This window comes from Mytilus californianus, unplaced genomic scaffold (assembly GCF_021869535.1).
Source record: "Mytilus californianus isolate M0D057914Y unplaced genomic scaffold, xbMytCali1.0.p SCAF_11, whole genome shotgun sequence".
In the NCBI taxonomy this organism is placed as follows: Eukaryota; Metazoa; Mollusca; class Bivalvia; order Mytilida; family Mytilidae; genus Mytilus; species Mytilus californianus.
This window is the reverse complement of record NW_026262593.1, coordinates 46,120,257-46,148,182: the sequence shown is the minus strand read 5'-3', so window position 1 is coordinate 46,148,182 and position 27,926 is coordinate 46,120,257. Positions and strand designations below refer to the sequence as shown.

At 34.2% G+C, this 27,926-nt stretch overlaps 1 protein-coding gene across 1 annotated transcript in view; it reads left to right on the top strand.

Moving 5' to 3' along the window:
* Positions 1–3,176: 3,176 nt before the first annotated feature.
* The window catches only part of LOC127720929 (NACHT domain- and WD repeat-containing protein 1-like), a 34,821-nt gene continuing 10,071 nt past the window's right edge, over positions 3,177–27,926 (top strand). The window contains exons 1-8 of the mRNA XM_052227665.1: positions 3,177–3,181; positions 4,044–4,075; positions 5,789–5,917; positions 6,740–6,942; positions 8,072–8,242; positions 8,826–9,012; positions 10,946–11,091; positions 13,247–17,233. Coding sequence (XP_052083625.1) covers positions 3,177–3,181; positions 4,044–4,075; positions 5,789–5,917; positions 6,740–6,942; positions 8,072–8,242; positions 8,826–9,012; positions 10,946–11,091; positions 13,247–17,233 — 4,860 coding nt within the window. The remainder of the gene's footprint in view (positions 3,182–4,043; positions 4,076–5,788; positions 5,918–6,739; positions 6,943–8,071; positions 8,243–8,825; positions 9,013–10,945; positions 11,092–13,246; positions 17,234–27,926) is intronic.

The following is a 27,926-nucleotide window of genomic DNA, read 5'->3' as shown; positions in this document are numbered from 1 at the left end:
AATGAAAAGCCGTCACACATTAACGATGTGTGTCTCTGCTGCACACATTAATGATGTTTGCAATTTATGTTTCGTGTTTTAATGTGATCTGGTTGAGAAATTACAACGATTTTTCTATCCAGTTTGAAATTTATGTACAAAACATGCAAATAAAAAGATGTGATATGACTGCCAGTGATAACGATCCATAAAGACCACAAGGACACAAGTGTGAACAACTACAGGTCACCATACGACCTATAAAACCCATACAGTATAACGCAATTCGGACTAACAAGAAGTAAAATAGCAAAAATACCGAACTCGAAGGAAAATTCAAAACTGAAAGTCCTTTATGAAATGGCATAATTAAAAACGCAAATATATCTAATGAATGGAAAACAACTGTCATACTCCTGACTTGGAACATGCATTTTCCTTATGCAGAAATTGTGGATTAACCTGATTTTATAGCTAGCTAAGCCTCTCACTGAAAAAGAGAGGCAAAAGATACCGAAGAGACATTCAAACTCATAAGTCGAAAATAAACTGGCAACGCCATCGTTAAAATGAAAAAGACCAACAGTCAAACAATATTACACAAAACACAACATAGAAAACTAAAGACTGAGCAACACGAACCCTACCAAAACTGGGGGTGATCTCAGCTGCTCCGGAAGGGTAAGCAGATCCTGCTCCACATGTTGCATCCATCGTGTTGCTCATGTTAGTTCAAACCCGGTAATTAGTCTAATTCGGTAGGTCACATTCGGGAAAAGAGGACGGGATTGTAGTTACGACATTAGGAACATATCGCTATCATCTGTAAAACGGATATTCTGTAACGGTCACCCAACTCGTGATGACGTCCGTGAAATTAACGAAGTGATGATTTCAACTTCACAACTTGGAACGTTTGTTTTAATAGCTTCCTTGTGAGCAGCAACGCTCTATCAAGGAAATCATGATCGGAAATATAAGCCCTTGCGTATCGTATCAATTCGGTTTCAAAACAGTAAAGGTTAAATTATATACAAGGACAAAAATGGGGAGCATTAACACGCTATTATAATGGTAAACAACGTCAGAATCTAGACTATATACTCCAAGACCATCATGTATTATTTGTAACTTATACTTAACAAAAGTATCAGATGTATCATGCAATGGAACTAAGTTCAAATTTGATTTTCTCCCTTTACTTTAATAAATGAATTTAAAAATGATTAATCACTACAAATGCATGATTTGTATGAAAGATACATAAAATACTTATAAAGTATTGATTACGTTGCGCATGTTTTTTTTCACAATTGAAGGTATAAATAAAGGCACAGTTGTGACAAAATTAAAAAGAGAAATCAATAACCTTTTCTTTCTAAAAATTGGGTTTTAATGTTTTATTTATGAATTTTAAAAATATTTATCAGTAGATAAACAATAAAAAAAGATCACATACATGTATCTTATTATTTACATACTATTCAATCTGCACTTAAAATTCTAATGTGTATTTATTTGTGTTTTTATCTGTCTTAGGTATAACACGACTGTCATCCTTAGTTGATAAAACATGTACAAGAAATATGTTGGTCAAGAAATTACAGCCAGCAAAACCGAAAGTGGCAAAACCTGTTACAAAGTATGTCTGATACAACTTTTCCCCATTATATATTATTCCATACATGCCTATTCAAGAAGCACCGATTTTATTCTTTTTTTCTTGCATTATTTTGATATCGAGCTTCTATAACTTTACCTTACCTAAGGGTGACTGGATGTAAGTTGACTCATGTTACAGAACCTTATTATCTTATTTATTTGTTCTCGTCCTGGACATTCATGAAATATTTGTCACTGGATGTAAAGCAAACAACAATAAATCAACATAGTTTTACTCTTTTCCATCTTTCTGAAACTTGTGTACGCACTTTATATCCAATCCTTATAAATAAGAAGATGTGGTATGAGTGCCAATGAGACAGTTCTCCATCCAAGTAGCAATGTTTAAAACGTTACCAAATATAGGTCAAAGTACGGCCTTCAACACAGAGCCTTGGCTTACACCGAACAGCAAGATATTAAGAAAAAAGCACTAGTGTTAAACAAATCAAACAAAAAAACAACATTCTAATCTATGTAAAAACAAGAAACGAGAAACCCCTGTGAACCACACCAACAATTAAGAAGATGTGGTATGAGTGCCAATGAGACAGCTCTCCATCCAAGTCACAATGTATAAAAAGTTTATAATCATAGATCCAAGTATTTCCTTCAACATAATGCCTTGGTTCAGACCGAACAGCAACCTTTAAAGGGTTCCACAATGACAGGTGTGAAATAAATCAAACTGGAAAACTAGCGGTCTAGTCAAATTATAATAAAAACAAATGGAAACCACTATGAACCAAACCATCTAACGACTTCCATTGAATACCCGGCTCTTGTCTGCAGACAGATGCATAAAATGCAGCGGGCATAAACGTTTGAACAGGCACCAAGCTTCACCCTAATCTGCGAAAATATTGTAACATTACACCATAAAAAGACACACTATAAGATATCAATTGAAATTGTCTGTATATTGAGCTGAGTTGTGAAGATCTCAGTATTGTTTCATCATGATAGGGTGTTTATCTTGCATGATGGAGGTTATAGATCTAATCCCTAATTTTGTAAAATTAAAAGACTAAATTAGTATTTGTTGATACTTCAGTACACATGCTATATTCGGCAGTAAATGCAAAACCTAAGAGGTTTAGGGTAAAAATAATGTGTTGTGTTGTGCTTACATGTCTCCTGGCAAACTATTATCGTGTGAGATAGTTTCTAAATCTGGCTCAGTATGTTCATCTGTCACTTAAAATGCAGATTGAGTATTCAAATCACAATAACATGTTCTCATCCTTGTCATTAGTCATATGAAACGAGTTTCTTGTAATCTTAATATTATCCAAATTATTGAACAAATGCATGCATATATTCTAAACTGCACGTTTTTTTTTTTTAATATATATTTATAACGAATCTGTAACATTTTATCGACAAACACTATTGCATATAGTGATTGATAACATTACCGGATCGTGACAATAAAATTTATAAACAATCAACGCAGAGCACATGGACCACGTAACAAAAAAGTATTTGTTTATACTTTCCCTGAATTCTCATACATTTATGAAGATTTCGATGATATGAAGTATTTTCTTTTTCAAAAAGATTCACGTACACGTGTTTTATAGTAAAACTTGGCCATTCAAATAAATAAAACATTTTCAACTTATTTTTAAATTTGAAGTTTCATTTGGCTGTAAAACATCATTTCATACATTCAAATTCCATTTTAGAGTGTGTATTGAAATTAATTCTACTGAAATCACCAAAAAATTATACTTCTAAGGTATTCAAAGTCAAAAGTCTATAATGACAAGACAGAATATCTAGTTCTTTCTTATACTATAGTGTCATATCAGTGTGAAGGTATAATTTAAGCAGTTACAGCTTTGTGATTTATGACACCAAGCTTCATCTGGTAGATCCATATAATATGACATTACTTCAGTTCCTGTGATGTTCTACTTTCTGTGAGACGAAAACTTAGTTCTTTAAAATATCATGCACATATAAGAAATTTTCCTCACATTTAGTCATCTACATTCAACATTGATATGACTTCCTGTACATCTTGTCTTTACTCTGTATATTCAGATGTGATGTTTGAATGTGTATTGCCATGTATTATGACAATGTATGAATGACTTATCTAATGAAAATTTTATAGAATAAACAATCAATACAAGAACATATGCATCTTTATTGTCAACATATACAGTAAAAAAATCAATGCGAACATGTGATCAAAAGCCAAGATGGATACACACAGAAACGTAGACCAAACAAAAAAATTGAGCAGTGCCTTTTCCTAGCCTTAAAAAGTGCCCTGCCCTCCACTAGCACCCTGCCCCTTTCAATTTCTAGCTGGAGCACTGTATTGTATTGTGTTTAACTTGTTATGTACTTTAATTTTACCACAACAAAGATTAGATATTTATCTTTTGCAGAAATATACAGCCAACGACAAGTAAAGAAGAAAGTAAGTTCCTATATATTTCTGATAGCATTGTGCTGTATAGAAATTTTTTCGAAATGGAATGTATCTCATTATAAACAATGGACAATTATACAATAAATGTGCTATTTTTTCCAGTCAAATTACATTGACCATATAAAAATAAGAAGATGTGTATGATTGCTAATGAGACAACTCTCCACAAGAGACCAAACGACACAGACATTAACAACTATAGGTCACCGTACGGCCTTCAACAATGAGTAAAGCCAATACCACATAGTCAGCTAGAAAAGGCCCCGAAATGACAAATGTAAAACAATTCAAACGATTTAACTAACGGCTTAATTAATGTTCTAAATAATGAACAAATATGTTACACAGCAACAAACGACAACCACTGAATTACAGGCTCCTGACTTAAGACAGTCTCATACAGAATGTGGCGGGGTTAAACTCGTTTGAAGGCGCCAACCCTCTCCCTAACCTGGGACAGTGGTGTAACAGAACAGCATAAGAACAAACTATAAAAATCAGTCGAAAAAGGCTTAACTCATCAGATGGATACAAATAGAAATACATCTAACAAAAAAAAAACAGAGTGGACGTGGACGGGTACTTATACATCCACACAACAGAAAGACATTAAGTACAGATCTGAGAGTACTCGCAGTTACTGACAGCTAGTTCAAAGCGAATAACAACTAATGAAAAAATCATGCATTTTAAGACTAAAATATCTATCAGTACACATTCAACATCCAACAGATATTCCTTTGTGATATATACAGTCACTGACCTTATATCCCATTGTTTATAACGTTGACAATGCATTTTCGTAGAGTTTTGTTTGTGAAGTCAATAACGAATACAAGTTTGCAGAATGTTTACATTGTTCCCTTCAAATTCAAACTTTTATCCAAAATATTTGATTTGAAACAGTTATCAAAAAGAACTAATTACCTATAGCTCGTATTATATCATATAAACTATTTGCTTTACATGCATGCTCATTATATTATTATTGTACATATTCACAAATGTATTATGGAGAAGACTTCATAATTTTGATTTACTTGTGTTTAATCCATTTCGCTTTAATATAGTAAAAAATATATTTAAACTAAAACTAAAGGATACAAAGTGTTGTTACAATTAGAATATAATGTTATCTTAGTAATGTTTCTCTGTCCTATTTTTTTCTCCCATTTATTTGTATTGTAGTTCTGTCATGTAATGTTGTCATTTTAATGTCATATTTAACATTGCCATAAAAGCGGGAGGTTTGGCTAGCCACAAAACCAGGTTCAACCCACCATTTTTTTCTTAAAATGTCCTTTACCAATCAGGAAAATGGCCATTGTTATATTATAGTTCGTCTCTGTGTGTGTTACATTTTAATGTTGTGTTTCTGTTGTGTCGTAGTTCTCCTCTTATATTTGATGTGTTCCACTCAGTTTTAGTTTGTAACCCGGATTTGTTTTTTTTTTCTCAATCGATTTATGAATTTCGAACAGCGGTATACTACTGTTGCCTTTATTAAGCACCGAAAAAGGAAGATACACTTCTACAGAACTGTGTACCAAAAACTGATTGATTAAAAATATTCTGAAAAGCAATCCTTTTAGGAAGAGATAATTTCAAATTGTGTTATATTTATGTTATGTAAAAATAGTGATCATCTTCAGTGTAATGCTAAATAACAGGTAAATATAAATTTCATGGATTTTTTTGCAGATAAAACAACAGAAGAACAGATAAAGAAAGCTGAAGCTAAGTTTGAGAGGTTATTGGAAGGATGTTTGGATGATTTACCTAATTTACCTCACTCTACTGTTAGGATATTTATGAGCTCTACTTTTTCTGGTATGTATCACACTAATGTAGCCCATGTAAGGAGGTGCTATTATATGAGGGATAGATAAATTATTTGTCGAACCTTCCTCCTTCCATAACTATTATTATATTTATAAACTTTCCTTATTTTCTGATATGTATTTCTACTTTGACCCTTTGACAACAATATGAAAATTTCAAAAACTTGAATCACACATTTTCTCGGAAAAATTCATTGGATATATAGCAGTTTGACCAACACTGATTTTGATCATTGAGAAGCTTATTATTTCCTTAACAATACAACGTGATTAAAGCGTTTAGCTGATTTTACAGAGTTATCTCCCTGTAGTGTTCGGTACCACCTTTAGCAAGCAGAGGTTATTAATAATGTGTGTATAAATAACATAACTGTTTTTATTCTTCACTCAAGGTGTTCAGTAGCTAGCTATAAATTTTGTAGTGGATGTTAGAACTTGTTAGAGAATTAATAGAATGAGTTTGCACTACAAAACGTTGGATGGAAAGCATGACACCCCAAAGATTCCATAAAAATCTCAATAACTATTTGTTAACTGCTCTTAAGTAAGTCTGACCTTAGCGGATGAATAATGTCTGTGAGGTCTCTATGAACATGTTTTCTATCAGATGTAGGAAATGACTGCCAGAGTAAATTAATTAATCATCTCTGAAATCACAAGGCACATTTAAAATATGAATTATATATCAGATTTTTATTATATTTCTCTTTAAATCATATAAATAAAAAGCAAAGGGAGGAGACTGGCTCTGTTAAGACTTTAAAAATCCTTTTCTTTTGGTTTGGGTTATATTTTTATATTTATTATTCAGATATGAGAGCTGAAAGAAATGCCATCGTCAGAGATGTCAATCCATTCCTGAAGGAGTATTGTGCCAAATATGACCTTGACTTTCAGATTGTAGATATGCGCTGGGGTGTAACAGATGATAGCCAAAATGAGCATTCTGTGGAAAAAATTTGTTTGCTAGAGGTGGAAAATTGTCAGAACCTTTCTTTAGGACCTAATTTCATTGTAAGTTGAAAGACATCCAATCAAAACTACTAGTATACTACTAAAGTTTCAAAATGTATTCACTCTAATGAACTAAAAGCTCTTCCAAAATTTATCGGGTTGGGGGATGGTAGATACTCAAATTAACTGAATATGGGTGGTTGCATTGCCTTTAAAGGAGACGTGACACATTTTTTTTTTTTTTTTTTTTTAATTAATTAATTTATATTGGTCAAAAAACATATTTTAATAAATTTTTCTTGTCAAAACCTCATTAAACGGCCTTTTTATGGTCAAATAATCCAGCGCTTGTCGTAATCTTTGATTTTTAATTAGATATCGGTCACGTGATCGTGATGACGTCAGTGGATCCAAGCTGAGAAAATGTCTCAATATGGACGAAGTCGATCACATTTCTGCATAATTAAACAATGGACGGTTTTTTTTCCGTTCTTCTTTGCAATGAATGAGCTTGGACCTTTACCACTTGATGTTTATGACCATATTTTTCATTTCATTAGCGTTGCACTTTTATTTATGGATTTACTTTTTTATATTATAGCAGTATTTCTTTTAAGAAATGTACTGTATAATGACAGAAAGGGAGATAATTACTTTACAATTCATCAATAACAAAAGTAACAATTTAAGCAACACACAACTCAATAATGGCATTTTATCAACACATTATTAAACAAAAAATATATAACATTTCTAAATTTTGGCAACTGGAATGGTGACTTGCGTATTTATGATATCAGGAGAGGGGAAGTAACTCCTTTTTGAAAACAGAGATATGATTAAGATAGGATCCAGGATACCTTAAGTATGAAGCAGAATAAAAAGCTATTGAAATGCAAGAAATTATATGCAAATCTGACATTCAATCTAACAGACAGATAATCATGAACTTTGTCTTCCACTTTCTTTGTAAACATTTGTTTTAGATATTGTTAAGAGAAAAATAGAAATGACAAAGTTTTACTTAGCTCAACAATTTAACTGTACAGTTATATGTAAAAACGGAATTGGTCTTTATAAACCTATTTTCATAGTTAAAATATCACTACTGATTTATTATAAACTTTGAGACATGTAAAATGTATTTTAAATTTCATTGTTTGTACGCTTTTTTTTTATTATACTTTAGTTTATATCAGGTGACAGATATGGATTTAGACCAATCCCAGTAGAAATTGATAAGGAAGAATTTGATACCATAAAGAAACTTGCCGAGAAAAACTCTTTATCTGATACCAAACTATTGGATATTTGGTATTTATTAGATGAAAATGCTAAACCACCACTGTACATTTTACAGGTATTGTTGATTTTGGTATTGTGCTTCCAAATGTATTTATAAGTATCCTCAGCGTTTAACAAAATTTCACGTTACAGTTTCAAATTTGGTTTGCTTGCTGGTAAAAACTTTGTCCTGAACCGTAGCACTGATATCAAGTGATATACTTTATGAACTGAGGTTGATAATTTTGATTTGAACTTATCAAGTCAACTTCATTTTATCTTCTAAAATAGAAACAAAATATCTATTGATGTAATAATGACTATTGATATATATTTATATGTATGATAAATCAAATATCATTCATAGGGGTCTAGTGTTAATGTTCTTTTTTAATGTTTGATAGAAGAAAAACATGCGCAGCAACAAGCTGGTCTTGATTTAAAAAAAACTGATATTCAAGTTTCTCTCTTTGAAGCTATATAAAGACAAACAAAATTATTTGTAAAAGTGACCAGTTTATGATTGGAGACTCTTGAGGGGTTGATTTATTTCATGCTGACTATTTAGCACCTTTCAAAGACAGTGAATGACTTAATAGGTATTATTTATTCTTACTCTGCTATAACCTTGTTACTGTTTTTAATCTTAATTCTTTCAGCCAATCAGATCACAGTTTACATTCTTTGGAGATTACACTTCTGGATGTGAAGAACAAAGAGCTAAAGATGCAATGGGTTGGGCGGAAACCTTTAAATCTCTACAGACAGTTCTAAGGAAAGCAGCAACATTAGCCTGTAAATCGAAACAATTCAGCAAGGACAAACTTCACAAATATTTTTATTCAGGTTATAATCCTTTTAGAAAAAAAAACTCCGATTAAATAATTTCAGAATATAGAATTACCATGCATTCATAAAAAATGTAGTATCTATATTGTTTTTAGGTCTGATCAATATTTGATTGAGTGGGGAGGATTGGAGGCAATAAAATTATTAGATATGGGTCATTTTATTTTCCTTCAAATTTTGTAAGAATTGTAAGTACATTTAAATGTTTCTTGTATGCCTTCAAGAAGTACTTTCACCACTCCCCCATGCCCTCCATATGTTTAATCCTTGAACAGCCCTAATGTATATTTCAAAAGTATATAAAGATAAAAGTCTACATAATAAAAACCAATTTTAAAATGCATTTGTGAAAAGCATTTATGGTTTATTATTTGCTTGAAGGCATTACATAGGTCTAAATAGGAATATTACAGAATGAGATAAAAATTAGATAAATATAGATTCTACCACTGCATCGAGTGTGATACGATATTTATCCACTCGAGACAGTTAAATTTTCAAATTTAAAACGCGAGGCTCGCCGAGCGTTTTAAATATTTAAAATTTAACTGTCGAGAGTGGATAAATATCGTATTACACGAGATTTGGTGGTGGAATCTCTTTCTCTAATGATTTTCAAACAATATGCAGGCAAACTTCTTCCTTCTTTTTGAATGATCTGCAAAAAGATGTGTTCTTTCTATGTGACGTCATCAGGCATGGTCGCCTTTTTTCATGCCGTCACAATAGGAAATTCAGAGGAAAGCAAGAAAATCCTACGTCATAATCGGATTTTAACCAATGAAGAACTGAGATCAAACGAACCACACGTTGATTAAATCTTTTTTTATACAATGGGTGCAGAAAGGGATAAATTGACGAAGAATTAGAGAATACTTTATTCTAACTTAACTATGAAACATTGCATATAATGTAACTTTTCTAAACACTGACTAATTAAGAGGTTTACATACTGTATAGACATCTGTCCATTGATGAAGACTTTTTTTTAGACCTCTAGATTATTTGTTCTGTGTTATTAGGGTTGCTTTTGCATTTAAGTGGACTTTGCATCTCCTTTAATTCATATTGCAAAAAAGTTATTGAACCAGCAGTGCTAAGGGCGTTTGTTTTGGTTGCACTTCAGTGGTACTGTTGTTCCTTTGTTTTCCTCTTATAGTTGATATGTTTCCCTCGGTTTAAGTTTGTAACCCGGATTTGTTTTCCTTTAATCGATTTATGACTTTTGAACACCGGTATACTACTGTTGCCTTTATTTAGCAGGAATAATGATGATCGTTCCGAAAATTTTGCATAAAATTCTAGTCTGTTACAACCCAAATCTTCTTAAATTCATGCATTTGTCAGTCGTTTTATGTTTTGCTGTATTTATATAATAAAAGGACTCAGAAGTTGCAGATTAAACTCAGGGTTCTGTGTAACCCATTATTATTAGGGCCCCGCCGAATGGTGGACGCTCTATAGTGATCAGTCTGTCCGTCCGTCCGTCCGTAACAAATTGTGTCGGCTCTATATTTAGAGAACCGTTATGTTTTCAAAGTTTATACTTGACCTGTATATTAACCAACACCAGAGGGTGTGTCAAAAGGTATGTACAACTTCCTAGGTCAAAGGTCAAGGTCAAAAACTTTGGTTTTAGTTGACAACCCCATGTCCTATGGTAAAGATCGTGTCCGCTCTATATCTTGAGAACCGTTATGATTCAAAATTTATACTTGACATGTATATAAACCAACACCAGAGGGTGTGTCATAATTTATGTACAATTTCCTAGGTGAAAGGTCAAGGTCAAAAACTTTGGTTTAAGTTGACAACCCCATGTGCAATGATAAAGATACAATTTTTTTACCACACATTATTCACAGCGGGGCCCACATAGATGGCTCCCATCTCAATGGTATCTAGTTTATTTCATAAATGTATATTTCAGTGACTGAGATTGAAGTCAATAAAGGCATTTTGAATTCCAAAGAACCCAATCTTCATACCAGTACCTATCAGAGAGACTTACATGGCTTGGATATCACAGATGATACAATTAAAAAATACTGTGACACTACAATGGAAAATGGAAAGGTACTTATACTATTGAAACACCTGTCAATTCTTTTGTAGGATAATAGGTGATAATAAAAGATGATGATAATGGTGATGGATGGCTGCTTAACGTCAAGTGGCATATTGATTTGCATATTCAGGACGATAACATGTTAATGTAATATGAATATTAACCCTGATTTGTACTAGACCGATATGCAGAGCCGTATTTTGAACGTACTAGTTCACAAGGTAACAGTCCACAGGAAGACATATCAAGTTACCCGGACAAATTATTCTGACTCCGAGCCGACCAGTCTTTGCTCTAACTCCTTAATGCTACATGCTCAGCGGAGAAATGGCAAATACCAATTTAAAATCGAAACCAAGACCTCTCTTACTCGAGGAAAATACGCTACCGTGAGACCACAAAGGCGGTGATAATAAAAAGATATTGGCAACTACATCTATATAGTCAAAACAGAAAATGATTAGATCTCCAAGCAACTAGAATTGTAAAATTGTAACCATCTTTTTCCTAATAACAAAACTTAAATTAAAAACTGTTTATAAACATTGTAAGTTGTAATTTAAGAAAAAAAAAATTAGACTGTTTGTTATAAATAACAACTGACTTATACTATTTCTGCATACAAACTTCATATTCTTGTTCCTATATTGCCAGAAAGGTAATATAGACTAATCAAATATCTGTTAAATATGTAACTCTCAGAAACGTGTTAATCCCCTTCCCTCCTCCAAGCGTGTCCCCTTCATCCACACGTGTCCTTTTGACGTCACTGAACTGCAAAACTTGTCCAGGTGCTAAAGAGCGACAAATCGTACCCATTCCCCCAAACGTGTCTATTATCCTTCATCGAAGTGTGACTGGAGAATAGAATTCGGTCAACTAGGCCTTCTTCAAACTGACAGTTAAACCCTGCCATCTGTCGGGCGTCCGTTTGGATGTAAAAGTACGCAGCCACGTCCGGTGATATTGGGGACGTAAAATCCAAAGCCTCGTTTACGGAGAGTGTCTTTATTATAGTCCTACATGTATCTGTTGTTTTTACTTTAAATATGTTCTCGTCCTGAATATGCATGAAATATTTGCCACTGAATTTTAAGCAACCAACAATGAATCAATCAATTATTTTCAGTAAGTCGATGAATACATCTTTCACAAATCATTTATTTCATTAATGATAGTAAGTAATGAACGATTATAAATTATAAGGTGTGGTACCAAGGATGCTTATACTAGTACATATAATTGTATTTTTATTATCAATGGCTATTTAGTAATGCTAAAACCCAAACAATTGCCACATAATAAAAAAGAAACTGATAAAAATAATTCGTGCATGTAATAAGACATCACCGGAGTCTATAACACAAAAGAAATCGCTTAGTAAACGATAGATTTAACTGTATAAAACCAATCAATTACAACTTTCATGTTCGCTCAAAATATGCATGAAATATTTGCCACTGAAATAAAAACAACCAGCATTAAATAAACTAATGCTTATAAGTCTTACTCTTTCAACTCCGTTACTTTTTTTCATTTCCGGTAATAGTGCCTAAAAACATCATTCATGTCCTTTGATGACGACTGTTATCTTTTTTAGAATCCAACCGAAACCCAACATGCACAATCGTGTCTTTTTTTATGGATCCCCGGAATTGTTGTAAATGTTATTGACGTATTAGCGCTAAAAGTTTTGAGACGTTGTTGTTTTTTTTTAAAAATTGCCACATTTGGGTAATGAAATCGGACACTTTTGAGGGAATTGGGATTTTGAGGACACGTTTTTGCGAAATAGACACGTTTTGGGGAATCGGACACGTTTTGGGGAATTGACACTTTTGAGAGTGTTACATATATAAACTACATACATGTTGGCATTGGGCTATTTTCGGCTCTTTGGTCGGGTTGTTGTCTCTTTGACGTTTTCCCTATTTCCATTATCAATTTTATATACTAGTATCAATTTCACGTGTAATGTGTTTTCTTTTTCTTAAGATATTGAAAGTTTCAAAGACAAATAAAGTGTGCCTAATTTTTAACCCGAATGAGTATCATCAAATGCACTATGTCATGAAAATATTCAAGTAATACTTATTAAGATGTTCTAACATTTTCCAACTTGTCATGAAAACATTCTACTATTTCTGAAAACTCTACTTTTAGATGGTATTTGATGGAGAAGCAAGGTTGCTTAGAGAGAAAATAAGAAAACAAATTCCATCTGCTTTGAAAAAATCTGGCCGAATCCATCAGTATCAAGTTAAATGGCATACTGGTGGAATTGATCCTGAAAAACATGTGGAGCAACGTGATTATATCAGGCATCTTTGTGCCGATCTTATCAAGGACATTTGTGAACTTATTGATAAGGCCAGAGAAGACCAAAAAGGTCTGATAAGAACAGAATATTACACAGACTATCAAGAAGTACTTCACCATCAGCACTTTTGTAAACTTAAATGCGAGACTTTCTGTGGTAGAGATGATGTATTACAACAATCAAAAGAATATATACTCATGGACAAGTCCAGAAGGCCACTTATTATATATGCTCCATCAGGTGCCGGAAAAACATCTGTTATGTCAAAAATTTTGCAGAGTCTCCCAGAATGGTTTAAAGAGGAGCCTCACATTGGAATCATTAGATTTTTAGGCACATCTCCTTATAGTTTGAACATATATGATGTACTATATGGAATTTGTGGACAACTTGCTGACTGTGCAAAACTATTGATGGAGCCAGTAGGTTGCAAAAATATGAAAAAATTAGTCGAATATATGCCAAGACTCTTACGTCGTGTGTCAGCGAAGGTGAAAAAGCCAATTGTTATTCTTTTGGACTCTCTAGATCAGCTTACAGCAAAAGATGATTCCTACTTGTTAAATTGGCTGCCTGCAGTGCTCCCATCAAACTTGAGGATGATTGTATCAACAGTACCTGGAGAACATGAAATTTTGGACACATTAAAGAAACTGTTTCCAGATACCACCAACTTTGTAGAAGTTCCAGCTTTACCAGATGATACATGCTTTGACATGATTGATATATATCTAGCAAAAAAGAAGAGAACTGTCACACAAATTCAAAAAAACAAGCTTGTCAGAGCATTCAGAAAATGCCGAGGTCCATTGTTTCTAAAACTAATCCTCGATGAGGCTGTTAACTGGAACTCATACACACCAATTATTGCTCTAAATTTGAAAGATTCAGTACAAGGAGCCATAAATCTGCTGTTTGAAAACATGGAAAAGAAATTTGGGCAAGTTCTAATAAGCCATGCTCTAGGTTACATTACAGTTGCTTACAATGGAATTTCTGATCTTGAATGGGAGGATGTGTTATCCTGTGATGATGAAGTATTAGATGATATATACCGCTATCATGATCCCCCAGTGCCTGGCATTGTACAAATGCCACCAGTACTTGTAGCAAGGATAAGACATGATCTTAGAGAATATATTGTTGAGAGAAGATCATTTGGTAAAACAACATTGAATTGGTATCATAGGCAGTTCATTGAGACAGCTCATGGAAGATATGCAACTGGTAGTGCAGGCAAAAAATTACACAAGGTATTGGCACAATATTTCATTGCCAATGATGGTATACAAAGGGACATAACCCTTCACAGACGAAAACGGACAGTGGAGAAAGCAGATAGACAAGTCACAAAACAACCACTTGTTGTGAAGAATCAACGAAAACTGTTAGCTGTTCCATATCACATTACCCATGCAGGAAATCAGATAGATCCTTCCATTGCCAAGTCAAAATGCTTTTGTAATTTGAAATTTTTGACAGTGAGAATACAATCATTGCCATTATCAACCTGGGTGGATGACATGACAGCATATTTGGACAAAACAGACGATGAAGAGGTGGCCCTATTAAGAAATTACTTCCTTGTCTCAGGGAAATCAGGAAATGGCAGTGGAACAAACCTTTCAATCAATTTACTTTCGCATTTACATGTAGACGAGAGTCAGAAATATCTAAAGGAATTACTCCAGCAAGCTGAAGATACAGTCTACTCTAGTGAGTCTCCCTTACTTATACCAGTATTTCCATGTCTGGCACCAAGAAAAGATGCTTCTTCAGATCTTTTGAAGATTTATGATGATGTTGATGATATCATTTCAAGTGGTTCAGAATCAGTTTTGATGACAAATGTGAAAGAGGGAGATGGTGATGAAAAAGGGTACTTAGTTTATGATTCCATTAATAATGATGTTTACCAATTAAGCCACAACAAGGAATTCAATGCAATAATGCCACCCATATTGGATCATTCTGAGAAAAGAGTTATAAACTTAGGCAGAGACAGCTTTCAGATATTCCATTTACACAATCAAGTTACAAACATGAAGAGGTTTTCCGATATGTTTGAAGATCTAGGGAAATCGATGTATCCTACAATGAGTTGTCTAAGTACCGATTTCTTACATTTGACAATTTTATTTAGCAATGGTGATGTTCTAATATTGGATACAAACAGCTTCAAGAAAGTTGACTTCATCACATTGGGAGAAGAAGCAAGTGATGTTTCTAACATTATTACTACAAGTATTGACAATTTAAAGATTATTTTCACTATTAATACTGTTGTAAGTGAAAAGGAAAATGAAAAAGATGGAGTTGTTAGAATCCATGTTGTTGGTGCTGCAGAAAATGGAAAAATGGTGAAAACTTATCATCCTTTTACCAGAGGCCTTGCTGCAGTTGGTTTTAATGAGAACCTGCTTGTAGTAAGTAGTAATAGAGAAACAGATGGAACTTTGACAGTTGTTAACCTAGATGAGGTCAAGATAACTATCCTCGAGTACTGCTCTTCTAAATTAATGCAGTTATCTGTGGCACATTCCCATGCACTGGCAGCCATTTGGCTGGAACAAGGCTTTGTAGCTGTTTACGACATTTCTAATGGGGAGGTTGTCCAACAATTGAATATAGATAATACTATAACAAGCTTTGGAGTGAGCTGGATAAACGATTTAGTCTTCATAGGTGACAACCAAGGGCAGATAATTATGTACAAAGCACAGACAGGGAAACACTTTGGGGATTTCAAGGCTGAAAATAATGAAATCGTGAAAGTGGCAGTTCTTGAAGATCAAGTTGTTACAGTAAGCAAAAAGAATACAGCAAAAGTTTGGGAGCTAACAACATTTCTAAATACTTATGGTAATCAATCATCTAAAACAGAGGCCAATGGAGAGGGTTCAGAATTGATGGCACAGAAGGATATCATTGGTTTTGAAGTTGACTTTAAAGGACAATGCATTATAACCACTTCAGAAGACAAACATTTGAGGATCTGGTCATTGGATAGTGTTCAACTACAAAAAAAAATCTACATTGGAATCACTGGTCACAAAGTATCAGCAACAATTAATTCAATGTGTATTGTTTTAGACAATCAAGTTCATTTATTAAAAGGGCTTGATTTCGAAAAAGGATTGGAGAAAATGAGCATGAGAGCTAGAAATGTTCTAAGTTTTTGTCAGGGAGAAAACCATAAGACATTATATCTCCTGAAAACTGGTGAAAACAATCATTTTGTTGAAATAATAGATATCGTTCTTCTCAAGCCCAAAACTTCCTTTCTGTTGAAGCAGAAGCTGGCTTATGAAAGTATTGATCTGTCCATAAGTAAATCAGAACGCTATCTAATAGTAAGAGTTAAAATTCTTGAAAAAGAATATGCCGATATCCAAACTTCATGCCGTAAACAAGGTGGAGGATTTTTACCACAGTCTCATAGACACAGGTTTTATGCTATAGACAAAACACAAGCTACCGGAGGACTAATGCCGTGTAATCGAATTCTAACAAATATTCCACATCTAGGAGAAGTTGTCTGCCCCTATCAAGGAAATGTCATGATGGTCACAACTCATCTTCGGGTTGTGTTTTGGGATATACCTACTGGCAAATGTGATCAGAGAGTAACAAAAGGAGTAAAACTTGGATTTATGTATAGACGAGATCACTTGAGCACATCATGTGAAGGTACAAGTCTAGCAGTCGAACAAAGTGAAAATAGACTCTATGTAGCTATAGGATCTGAAGATGGTTACATGATTGTGTGGGAGGCCGACACTGGCTTTCCAGTGGGTAGAAAAGAACCAACGAAAAGGCACACAGCATCGGTAAGATTGTTTTCACATTTTATTGTGTCACCTGCAATCAATGTTGCAAGAGCAACCAGTTTGATTGACATCATCATCATTGTCATTGTTGTTACATATATTTTTCTAGTAAAGTCCATTTTAATATAAGTATTTACCATAAAGCTTCAATAATTCATACAAATATTAGCATCAGCATCAATGCATTGTATATTCAGAAATTAATTTAATTTTTTCATTACTGTTTAAAATGTGACACAAATGTTTGCTAGTAATATTTTTCTATGAAATGTAGATTCAGTATTTTTGTGGATACCAGTTTTCATGGATATTTGTTTTAGAATATTTTGAATTAAAACCTTTTTCTATTTTTTATTTCACTGAACACATAGAATTTGCGGTTCACTAATACCCGCCGAAATCAATAACAATAAGTAGTGTAGCATTTTGGGGACTATGTTACAGTTCCCTCTTCATTAGCTTTGGATTTGCTTTGCATTTCAGTATCTTTGACTTAACTGTCATTAATAGAAAAACAAAGGATATGGGGTATCCATTAAGACTAGTTTACCGGGGTTTTTTTTACCGTTGAGTAAAATAGAATCATATTGTCTAACATTGTTAAGAGATGTATCTTAAAGTAGTTCTGGTCACCATCTATCTCATATGACATATTTTCCATGCTGCATTTACTTTGAATTAAAATTGCAAATGACTTTATATATCAGTATCTTTTATACAAAAGCCGTTAGGTATTCATCACATTCGCACGAAACTTCATTCATTACCCCTTTTAAAACTTCATTCTCTGTTCAATTTATGTTTGGAAACCACTGTTACAATCCCTCATTCAAACCAATACAAACTTACAACTATCATTTCGGATATTGCAAGTCACAGACTTTTCAAACCACTTCGCATTGGAAAAGATGAAAAAGAAAAAAGATCTTTTCTTAAACTTTCCTTTGCCAACAAAGGTCTCGATGGCGTCAATTTAGGCAATATCCTTCATCATAAATTAGTTCAGTCGAAAATACCTCCTTATATTAAAGATCAGCCTGTACCAATAATTTCTTATACTAGTACCTATACCAAACCAATTGCAAATTTAAATTTTCAATAACAAACACGTTTTGCAGGATCTCAACATTGACGACTTCAAGTCTAAACCTCCTGATTGCACCTGTGCTAGTTTCCAATTCACATATAATCCGGCTGGCCACGTTATTACCGGAGACCTCAACATTGTCAATAACACTTCCCTGCGAAATTTGTTATCCAAAGGTCCGAAATATCGTGAGTCTAAATTCATCAATTGGAAATACAACTACAAAATACTGATGGATTCAGTCGAGGATTATGCCAGGCAATGGGCTAAACGCGAGAGAGAAGACGTAGATACTCTTTCCGAACGAATTAAGGCTGTGAGGTCGTTGATACTAATCCGAATTAAGGAACTAAATGGGTCTATCAATATCCACGCTACGTCAATTTCTAAAGACCCAAATGTTGCAAAACACTTGTCCTTCCTCCATGACAAATATGTTGTTGTCTCTGCAGATAAAGCCCCAAACAACATAGTTTTTGTGTGTAAATATCATTACATAAACTGCTTGATAAATGAATTAGGTATTGACAATTCATTTGGAAACTCAACATATACCCTCACGACACTTACCAAAGAGGAAATCCTAGATAATTATAGGTCTGTTCTATCTTCCTTTGGAATTTCAACCAAAGATGAAGAACTGGATCTTTCATCACTGTAGTGGATACCTAAACTGCATAAGTGTCCTTACAAACAACGGTATATTTCTGGGTCTTCCAAGTGCTCCACGAAACCTCTTTCTAAATTATTAACATCTATTTTATCAGCAATCAAAGCCGGGCTCCAAAGTTATTGTGAAACTGCCTATTCTAGAGGTGGCGTGAATCAGATGTGGATACTAAAAAATTCCAAAGATCTTTTAGAGTACATACAATCTAAGACTCTCTCATCTTGCAATAGTGTTAAAACATTTGACTTTTTCTACACTTTACACAAGTATTCCCCATTCCAAACTAAAAGACAAATTGAAAGAGCTGGTATTACTTTGTTTCATTACAAAGAATGGCGAACGTAGATACAAGTATCTTGTCTTGGGGAGGGATAAATCCTACTTTGTAAAGAATCACTCTGATTCAAACAACAAATTCTCTGAAACTGACATTATCAAGATGCTTGATTTCTTGATTGACAACATATTTGTTACGTTTGAAGGACGTGTTTTTCAACAGACTGTCGGAATTCCAATAGGAATCAATTGTGCCCTCTTCTTGCCGACTTGTTTCTTTATTATTATGAGGCTGACTTCATACAGGAACTTCTTAGGAAGAAAGATAAGAAGTTAGCAATATCCTTTAACTTTACGTTCCGCTATATAGATGATGTTCTCTCACTAAATAAAACAAAATTTGGTGACTATGTTGAACGAATCTATCCCATCGAACTAGATGATAAATGATACTCCATATACAGTTAAGTCTGCCTCATATCTTGACTTACATCTAGAAATTGACAATGAGGGTCGGTTGAAAACAAAACTTTACGACAAAATAGTTGATTTCAGCTTCCCAATTCTATGTAGCAACATTCCAGCAGCGCCTGCATACGGAGTATATATCTTCCAATAGATACGACAGTCCCGGGCTTTTATTTCCTATCATGATTTCCTTGATAGAGGATTGCTGCTCACACGCAAGCTATTAAACCAAGAGTTCCAAATGGTGAAGTTGAAATTATCTCTTCGTAAATTTTACGGACGCCATCACGAGTTGGTTGACCGTTATGGAATAACCGTTTCAGAAGAAGAGAATTGATAAGAAGTAGTGGATTCGTAAACGACTTATAGTCGCAAGTTGATTATCGTTTCCGAATCCACTACTTCTTATCAATTCTCTAGCTTAACCCATTTCTAGTAAAACGACTGTCTGTTTTATGTTTTGACACTGAATCAACGATATTTCATAAAAATAGTTTCGTATTTTATCTTTTTTATTCTATAATAGCTGAAGATGATTATATCCACACAGTTCGCATCTATATTTAGACATTTGACAAGTTAACATAATTTTAAGATAACTTAAATGGGGTGTTATAGCTCCCCTTTTTAACACCAGTTTTTATTTTTGTATAAACATATTTCATTTAATGTTTAATCATTACAAATTATTTAAATTGAATAGATTTTGGTATATTTAATTCATTCAAAAAGACATATATTAATATACAGAATTTATTTATCTTGTTTTGAAAAGATAAAAAAATGTAATCACATGTTTATCTGAATCCCCATCAGAATTGCTCTTGCTACGGATGTACATTGAATAATTATGTTAATTTCATAAACTTACCATCAAGCTGTTCATAGCCGTGATCGTCTAGTCGTTGGTAACGAATGTCATAACGGTGATATTAACAGTGCAAAGTTCGACCCTTGTATCCGGAATGAAATGTTTTCATTGTAATTTTTTTCTGGACCAAAATATTGTTTTAATCCTAGAACATGTAGAAGTGTTATATATTCCATTTTCATACAATGGCGATTATTTTGTTTCTGTTTTTACTGTCAAAGAAGAAGTTTTAAGGAAATTCGCTTGTCATGTTTTGGAATTTTTGTCAGATTTTCGGAATCCTCTGGTTTTATGTATTTGAATGCCTTAAAAAATTTTGCCCATTGACCCCTATTTTTTTTTTTAAAAATGTTTTACATGCATAATTATAAGCCATCTGTAAAAGTCTCATAAAATCTTAATTATTTTTTGATAGTTTTTGAGAACTTTAACTTGTCAATGATAAAGCTATGAAAAATCAAGAGAAAATATCTTCCCGCCAAAATTTCAATGGCTAATATCTCGATAACAAGCACAATGACCTATATTTTATTTTTGCTGTTTTTGTTTCTTTATTAATCCCCTATCAATATATACTAGTGTTTTTGAAACTGAGTAGCGAACTTCCTTAATCCATTTCTTAAAAAAAAGAAAATAACACCCAAAATAAAACAAATCCAATGAACATGAACAAACCAAGATATATATATATTTCATTAGATTACAAAAGCGAATTATCAATGAGAAAGAAATACAGTTAAATGACATGTTTTTACAATTAAGCGCTTTAAGAGTACTATTCATATAATGATTGATGTCAGTCATCGTGGTCTAGTTGTATCATGCATAGACTGAAGACTCTATTGATTATGAAGAAAATACGCGCAGGTTCGAATCCTACACATGCCACTCGTTTTTAAGAGGATAAAAGATTTTAAGTTAAAAGTTTAAAGTTATAGAATAAGTTCTATTAAGTTAATACGGTGGTCAGTGGATTCTTGAAAAATAATCTACAGTAAGAACAATAGACTGACGTCAGAGACATGGATTAACAGATGATATCGTATATGTTCCTTATGTCGTAACTACAATATCCTTCCCTTTTCACGAATGTGACCTACCGAATTAGACTATTTACCGGATTTGTAATAACATAAGCAGCACGACGGGTGCCACATGTGGAGCAGGATCTGCTTACCCTTCCGGAGCACCTGAGATCACCCCCAGTTTTTGGTGGGGTTCGTGTTGCTTAATCTTTAGTTTTCTATGATGTGTCATCTGTACTATTATTTGTCTGTTAGTCTTTTTTTGGCCATGGCGTTGTCAGTTTGTTTTTCGATCTATGACTGTCCCTTTGGTATCTTTCGTCCCTCTCTTATTGCTTTTCTGAAATTCAATAATTTAACAATCTGTGCAGAAAAAGAAAACTTTGATTTACCTATACATGTTTTTCAATCAATTAAGCGTTATATTAAATGATATTTTTATTAACAAGATAACAGACTCGACACGATCATCCCCCCCCCCCCCCCCCCCTCCCCCCCTTTTTGCAGACCAATTTTGTGTTACGCCACAATAAAGTGTTTTTAATAATTTTGTACTGCCATTTTTGTCACGCCTGCGATGAAAATCCCAGTATGTCAGACATAGACATTACTATTGGGCGGCGGCAGCGTAAACTATTTGTATAGAGCTTAATATTTCAGAAGGTAGAAGATCTGGATGCTTCATAGCTTTTATTAGCTCACTTGGACCGAAGGGCCAAGTGAGCTTTTCTCATCACTTGGCGTCCGTCGTCCGTCGTCGTCCGGCGTCGTCCGTCGTCGTCCGGCGTCGGCGTAAACTTTTTACATTTTGAACTTCTTCTAGAGAACCACTGAATGGAATGAAACCAAACATGGCATGAATGTTCCTTATGAGGTGCTAACCAAGTGTTGTTACTTTGTAGCGCATCCATCATCCAAGATGGCCGCCAGCGGGAGACTTAGTTTAACATAGGACCCTATGAGAAATACATACAAATGTCTTCTTTTAGAGAATCACTGAATGGAATGAAACCAAACATTGTATGAATGTTCCTTATGAGGTGCTGACCGAGTGTTGTTACTTTGAAGCCGATCCATAATCCAAGATGGCCGCCAGCGGGGGACTTAGTTTAACATGGGACCCTATGGGAAATCCATACAAATGTCTTCTTTTAGAGAACCACTGAATGCAATGAAACCAAACATGGCATGAATATTCCTTATGAGGTGCTGACCAAGTGTTGTTACTATGAAGCTGATCCATAATCAAAGATGGCCGCCAGCAGGGGACTTAGTTAAACATTGGACCCTAAGGGAAATGCATACAAATGTCTTCTTTTAGATAACCACTGAATGGAATGAAACCAAACATGGCATGAATGTTTCTTTTGAGGTGTTGACCGAGTGTTGTTTCTTTGAAGCCGGTCCATAATAAACCCAAGATGGCCGCCTGCAGGGGACTTAATTTAACATGGGACCCTATGAGAAATACATACAAATGTCTTCTTTTAGAGAACCACTGAATGCAATGAAACCAAACATGGCATGAATGTTCCTTATGAGGTGCTGACCAAGTGTTGTTACTATGAAGCTGATCCATAATCCAAGATGGCCGCCAGCAGGGGACTTAGTTTAACATAGGACCCTATGGGAAATACATACAAATGTCTTCTTTTAGATAACCACTGAATGGAATGAAACCAAACATGGCATGAATGTTTCTTTTGAGGTGTTGACCGAGTGTTGTTTCTTTGAAGCCGGTCCATAATAAATCCAAGATGGCCGCCTGCAGGGGACTTAATTTAACATGGGACCCTATGAGAAATACATACAAATGTCTTCTTTTAGATAACCACTGAATGGAATGAAACCAAACATGGCATGAATGTTTCTTTTGAGGTGTTGACCGAGTGTTGTTTCTTTGAAGCCGGTCCATAATAAATCCAAGATGGCCGCCTGCAGGGGACTTAATTTAACATGGGACCCTATGAGAAATACATACAAATGTCTTCTTTTAGAGAACCACTGGATGGAATGAAACCAAACATGGCATGAATGTTCCTAATGGGGTGCTGACCGAATGTTGTTACTATAAAGCCGATCCATAATCTAAGATGGCCGCCAGCGGAGGACTTAGTTTAACATAGGACCCTATGAGAAATACGTACAAATGTTTTCTTTTAGAGAACCATTGAATGGAATGAAACCAAACATGGCATGCATGTTCCTTTTGAGGTGCTGACCAAGTGTTGTTACTTTGAAGCTGATCCTTCATCCATGATGGCTGCCAGATAAGGACAATGTTTAACAAAGGACCCTATGGACAATACATACAAATGTCTGCTTTTAGAGAACCACATACTGAATGGATTGAAACCAAACATGGCATGAATGTTCCTTATGAGGTGCTGACTAAGTTTTGTTACTTTGAAGCTGATCCTTCATCCATGATGGCCGCCAATAGAGGGACTTCCTTTAACATAAGACCCTATGGGAAATTCATACAAATGCTTCTTCTGGAGGTGCACTGAATGGAATGAAACCAAAACATGGCATAAATGTTTCTTATGAGGTGCTGATTAAGTGTTGCTACTTTGTTGCCGATTTACTGTTCAAGATGGCCACCAGGATTTTTTATTAAATTACAGGACCAATATTAAACCAAATTTGGCCTCACTCATTATTTGGGTATCTGTTATGATTTTAATCTATTCTTACATGATTTCCAAAACCAAAGTAGAATCAGGTGAGCGACACAGGCTCCTTAGAGCCTCTAGTTCAAATACCTTATGTTACGAAGTTTCCGTCTGTCATATGCTTATTGTCCTTGACCTCATGTTCATGGTTCAGCAACTGTCTGAAAATAAACTTAAGTTATTTTGTTATGTATATTCCTCACTTATGAGTAGTAGGATAACTATATTTGGTAAATGGGTTCCTTGCAACCCCTACATATCAGTCAGCAAGGGTTCACCTGACCTCGATCTCATTTCATGGATCAGTGATCAAGTTTAAAGTTACATGATTAGGTCTGTTTCTCAAATACTATAATCAGTAGGTCAAATATATGTGGTGTATGGAAGGATTGTAAGGGGTACATGTCAGTCAAGCAGGTTTCATCTGACCTCAACCTCATTTTCATGGTACATTGGTTAAATTTAGGTTTTTGTGTTTTGGTCAGTTTTCCAATTACTAGTATAAGGTAGCAATATGTCAGCTATGTTTGGTGTAATGGAATAATTGCAAGATGTACATGTCTGTCTGGCAGATATTATCTGACTTTGACCTCATCTTCATGGTTCATTGGTCAATGATAAGTTTTCTTCGTTTTGTCAGTTTATCAGATACTATACGGTAAGTCTAAGCAATAGGTCAACTATATTTGTTGTATGGAATGATTGTAAGGTCTACATGTGTGTCTGGCCTGGTTCATCTGACCAAGACCTCATTTTTGATAATTTTAAGTTTATGTGATACTTGTAGTAGACCTTTCCTGTTATAGACTTTCAACATAAATTCAATGATAAGTTAAACAGGCGAGACTTTTAGCGTGTGCACTCTTGTTGTAAATATGAATTGTGAAGTAATTGCAGGTCTCCCCGTTTATGCAAGGTATAACAAATCGACAAATAGTTAGATGACCATTTGTCCAAAGGAAGGTGTCACAGAAAAAAAAATTAAAATAGCCCTTCAACATGTTCGTGACGCCATAATTTTTTGCCCTATGACCATTTGATAATTTTGGGGGCCAGGAGGAATTTTTGCAGATTGCCTAATGACTATTTATTTTCATCTGTTGCTTATTTTATTCAGTGGATACGATATTCATTTTCAAAATCCTAATCTCACAAAATCAAATGCCTTGGTAATCCCCTTTCCTTTCAACTTTATACCTACATGTACTAATTATGTACCTTTGTCTCCGGGTCAAATCCTCTTGCCCCCTGGTTTTGTTCAAGCACATACATGACATAATATGTATATTAAGTTTAGCATCTACCATGTCTACAGACAGACCGACCCCTCATCAGGGAAATGTTCAACTATAATGAAAATTTTCTCCTCACAATCGACATGGATTTTTGTTTGGGTGGTCGAACTTTTGAAATTGTGTTTTAAGCGGGGTCATTAGGCATATGTGGTTGATAAAGCTGATAAATAATGACCGTTCCCAAAGTTAAGCTTCTACAGACCCCTTATCTGGGAAATGTCCTACTATAAAAAAAATTTCCTCGTGTAAGGTTCCAGTTGTCACTATTTAAATCCGACTTAAAAAGTATAAAAAAAACATTCAAAGACCTTGCTGTCACCAGGTTATTCGACTGGTCCACTAAGACCCAATTTCACTGACGGCTAGAAATGTATGCATAAATGCTAATTCTTACCTTTTCTTTGATGCAAAATATCCAAAAGAAATGATAAAATGTCCTGCTGAGATACGATGACCTAACATAAATAGAGAACTCCATCAAATTTCACGGAGCTGAATTTCTAGATTATATAAATCGAACATTCAGGAAAATTTCTCAGGTGTCCAGGCCAGTCCCACACAAAACAATTTGAGTCACAGGTGTAAAGTTAAGAATTTTGCAACAAAAACATCAGTTCAGCGATACAGGCCTACTTTAATATGATTATGTGTTTCGTGTCAACCCTTATAACAAATTAAGTTTTCAAATAGAACACTTTTGCCTGGCATGAGCCAGTGAATATTCTTTTTGTTATAAAATGAGAAAACCCAATACTGTATAGTCGGCTGTAAAAGGGCCCAACATGTTTATATTGGAATACTATTCAAAAACCTTTAAAGACATCATAATTATTTGCTTTGGAGCTGTTGATTGATAGTGGTTTTATGGACTGGAATGAGATCAAATATGTATAATGCTGTTCAACAGATTTACGGTTGATCAGTTGTAGTTGGTTGTTTGAAGTTCAAAGTATGCTGCATATTTAACTTCGTACATTTTTGTACATCTATTTCAGGTATGCAACCAATATAAAAATAAGGTGATGTGGTATGATTGCCAATGAGACCACTATCCCACAAAGTTCAAATGGAGTAAATGTAAGCAATTATGGGCAACCATAGAATGAGAAAAATAACCTAGTCCGGCTGTAAAATGCCCCAACACTAAAAGTATGCAACAATTCAATTGAAAAAAGTAATGACATAATTTACAACAAACCAACAGGTTTGGAACAACCCCCCCAAATGAGGGATATCCCTTAAATTAGGAACTGTCCCTCAGACAAGGTGTTATGTTGCTGTTGTGAAAACGGAAAAAGAAAAATGTAGCCTTTTTAACTTAAAAGGGGGAAAATTCATTATATTTGGAACAATTTTTCTAAAAGAGGGATCCACTTTTTTTTCAATAAAAAAGACGATTGAAGTCTATGAATATTCCAAAATGTGTACAAACCCGACGTCTAAATGTTGATACTGTTTTACTTCAGTGATTGTAGGATATCAAATTAGATGACGGTCAGTAAATTACAATCCAGAAACAAATTAATTGCAATGGTGAATGGAAGGTCAATGTAATTCTTTCCCGCGTAAATGTCATTCGTTAAACGGGATATACCATTTTAAGGGCTATACTGTCGTTCATATTTAGGTTATTTTGACACAGTAAAATGAAATATAAATGTCAACTATATATATATAATGGTTTTGAAGTAGTCACTTTATCAGAAAAAGGATTCATTTCTGGAAAACAATGCTATATAATATACATTTGTCGACTCTGAATCTAAAAAAACCTAATATATAATGGTATATGGAATCGTCCGAAACAGTTTTCCTAACAGTGATAAAGGTGAAATAGGTAGATTCAGAATGTGCACAAAGAAATAAGATTAGAGATAAAGCCCTATTTAAAGCGATAACCACAAAAACACCTGAATTGAATCATCGTTTATTAAATTTGCTTGCATAAGAACCTTGAAGTTGAAACTACGAACGATTACGTGTATCCTGTCAACCGCTAAAAAAATAATACTGTCTTCTTGACTACTTCCGCGCGCCACTGACTGAATTTTTAATATATTGTTATAGAGTATGTTAATAAATGGATTATTAATACACAGCACATTGACATGTATCATTACACTTGCATAACCTCGTATCAGAAGCTTACTTATAATAGTCTTGTCTATTATTGTCGATTAGGTTCATCTAAGTTCAGATTATATCTATTCATAACAACCAATGATATAAAGAGTTCCCCACTGGCCACTATTGACATCTCGTTCTCTAATTGCTTTGTGAGATGTGGGAAGGGAACCAACCAGAACAAGGCACTCATTTCAAATTA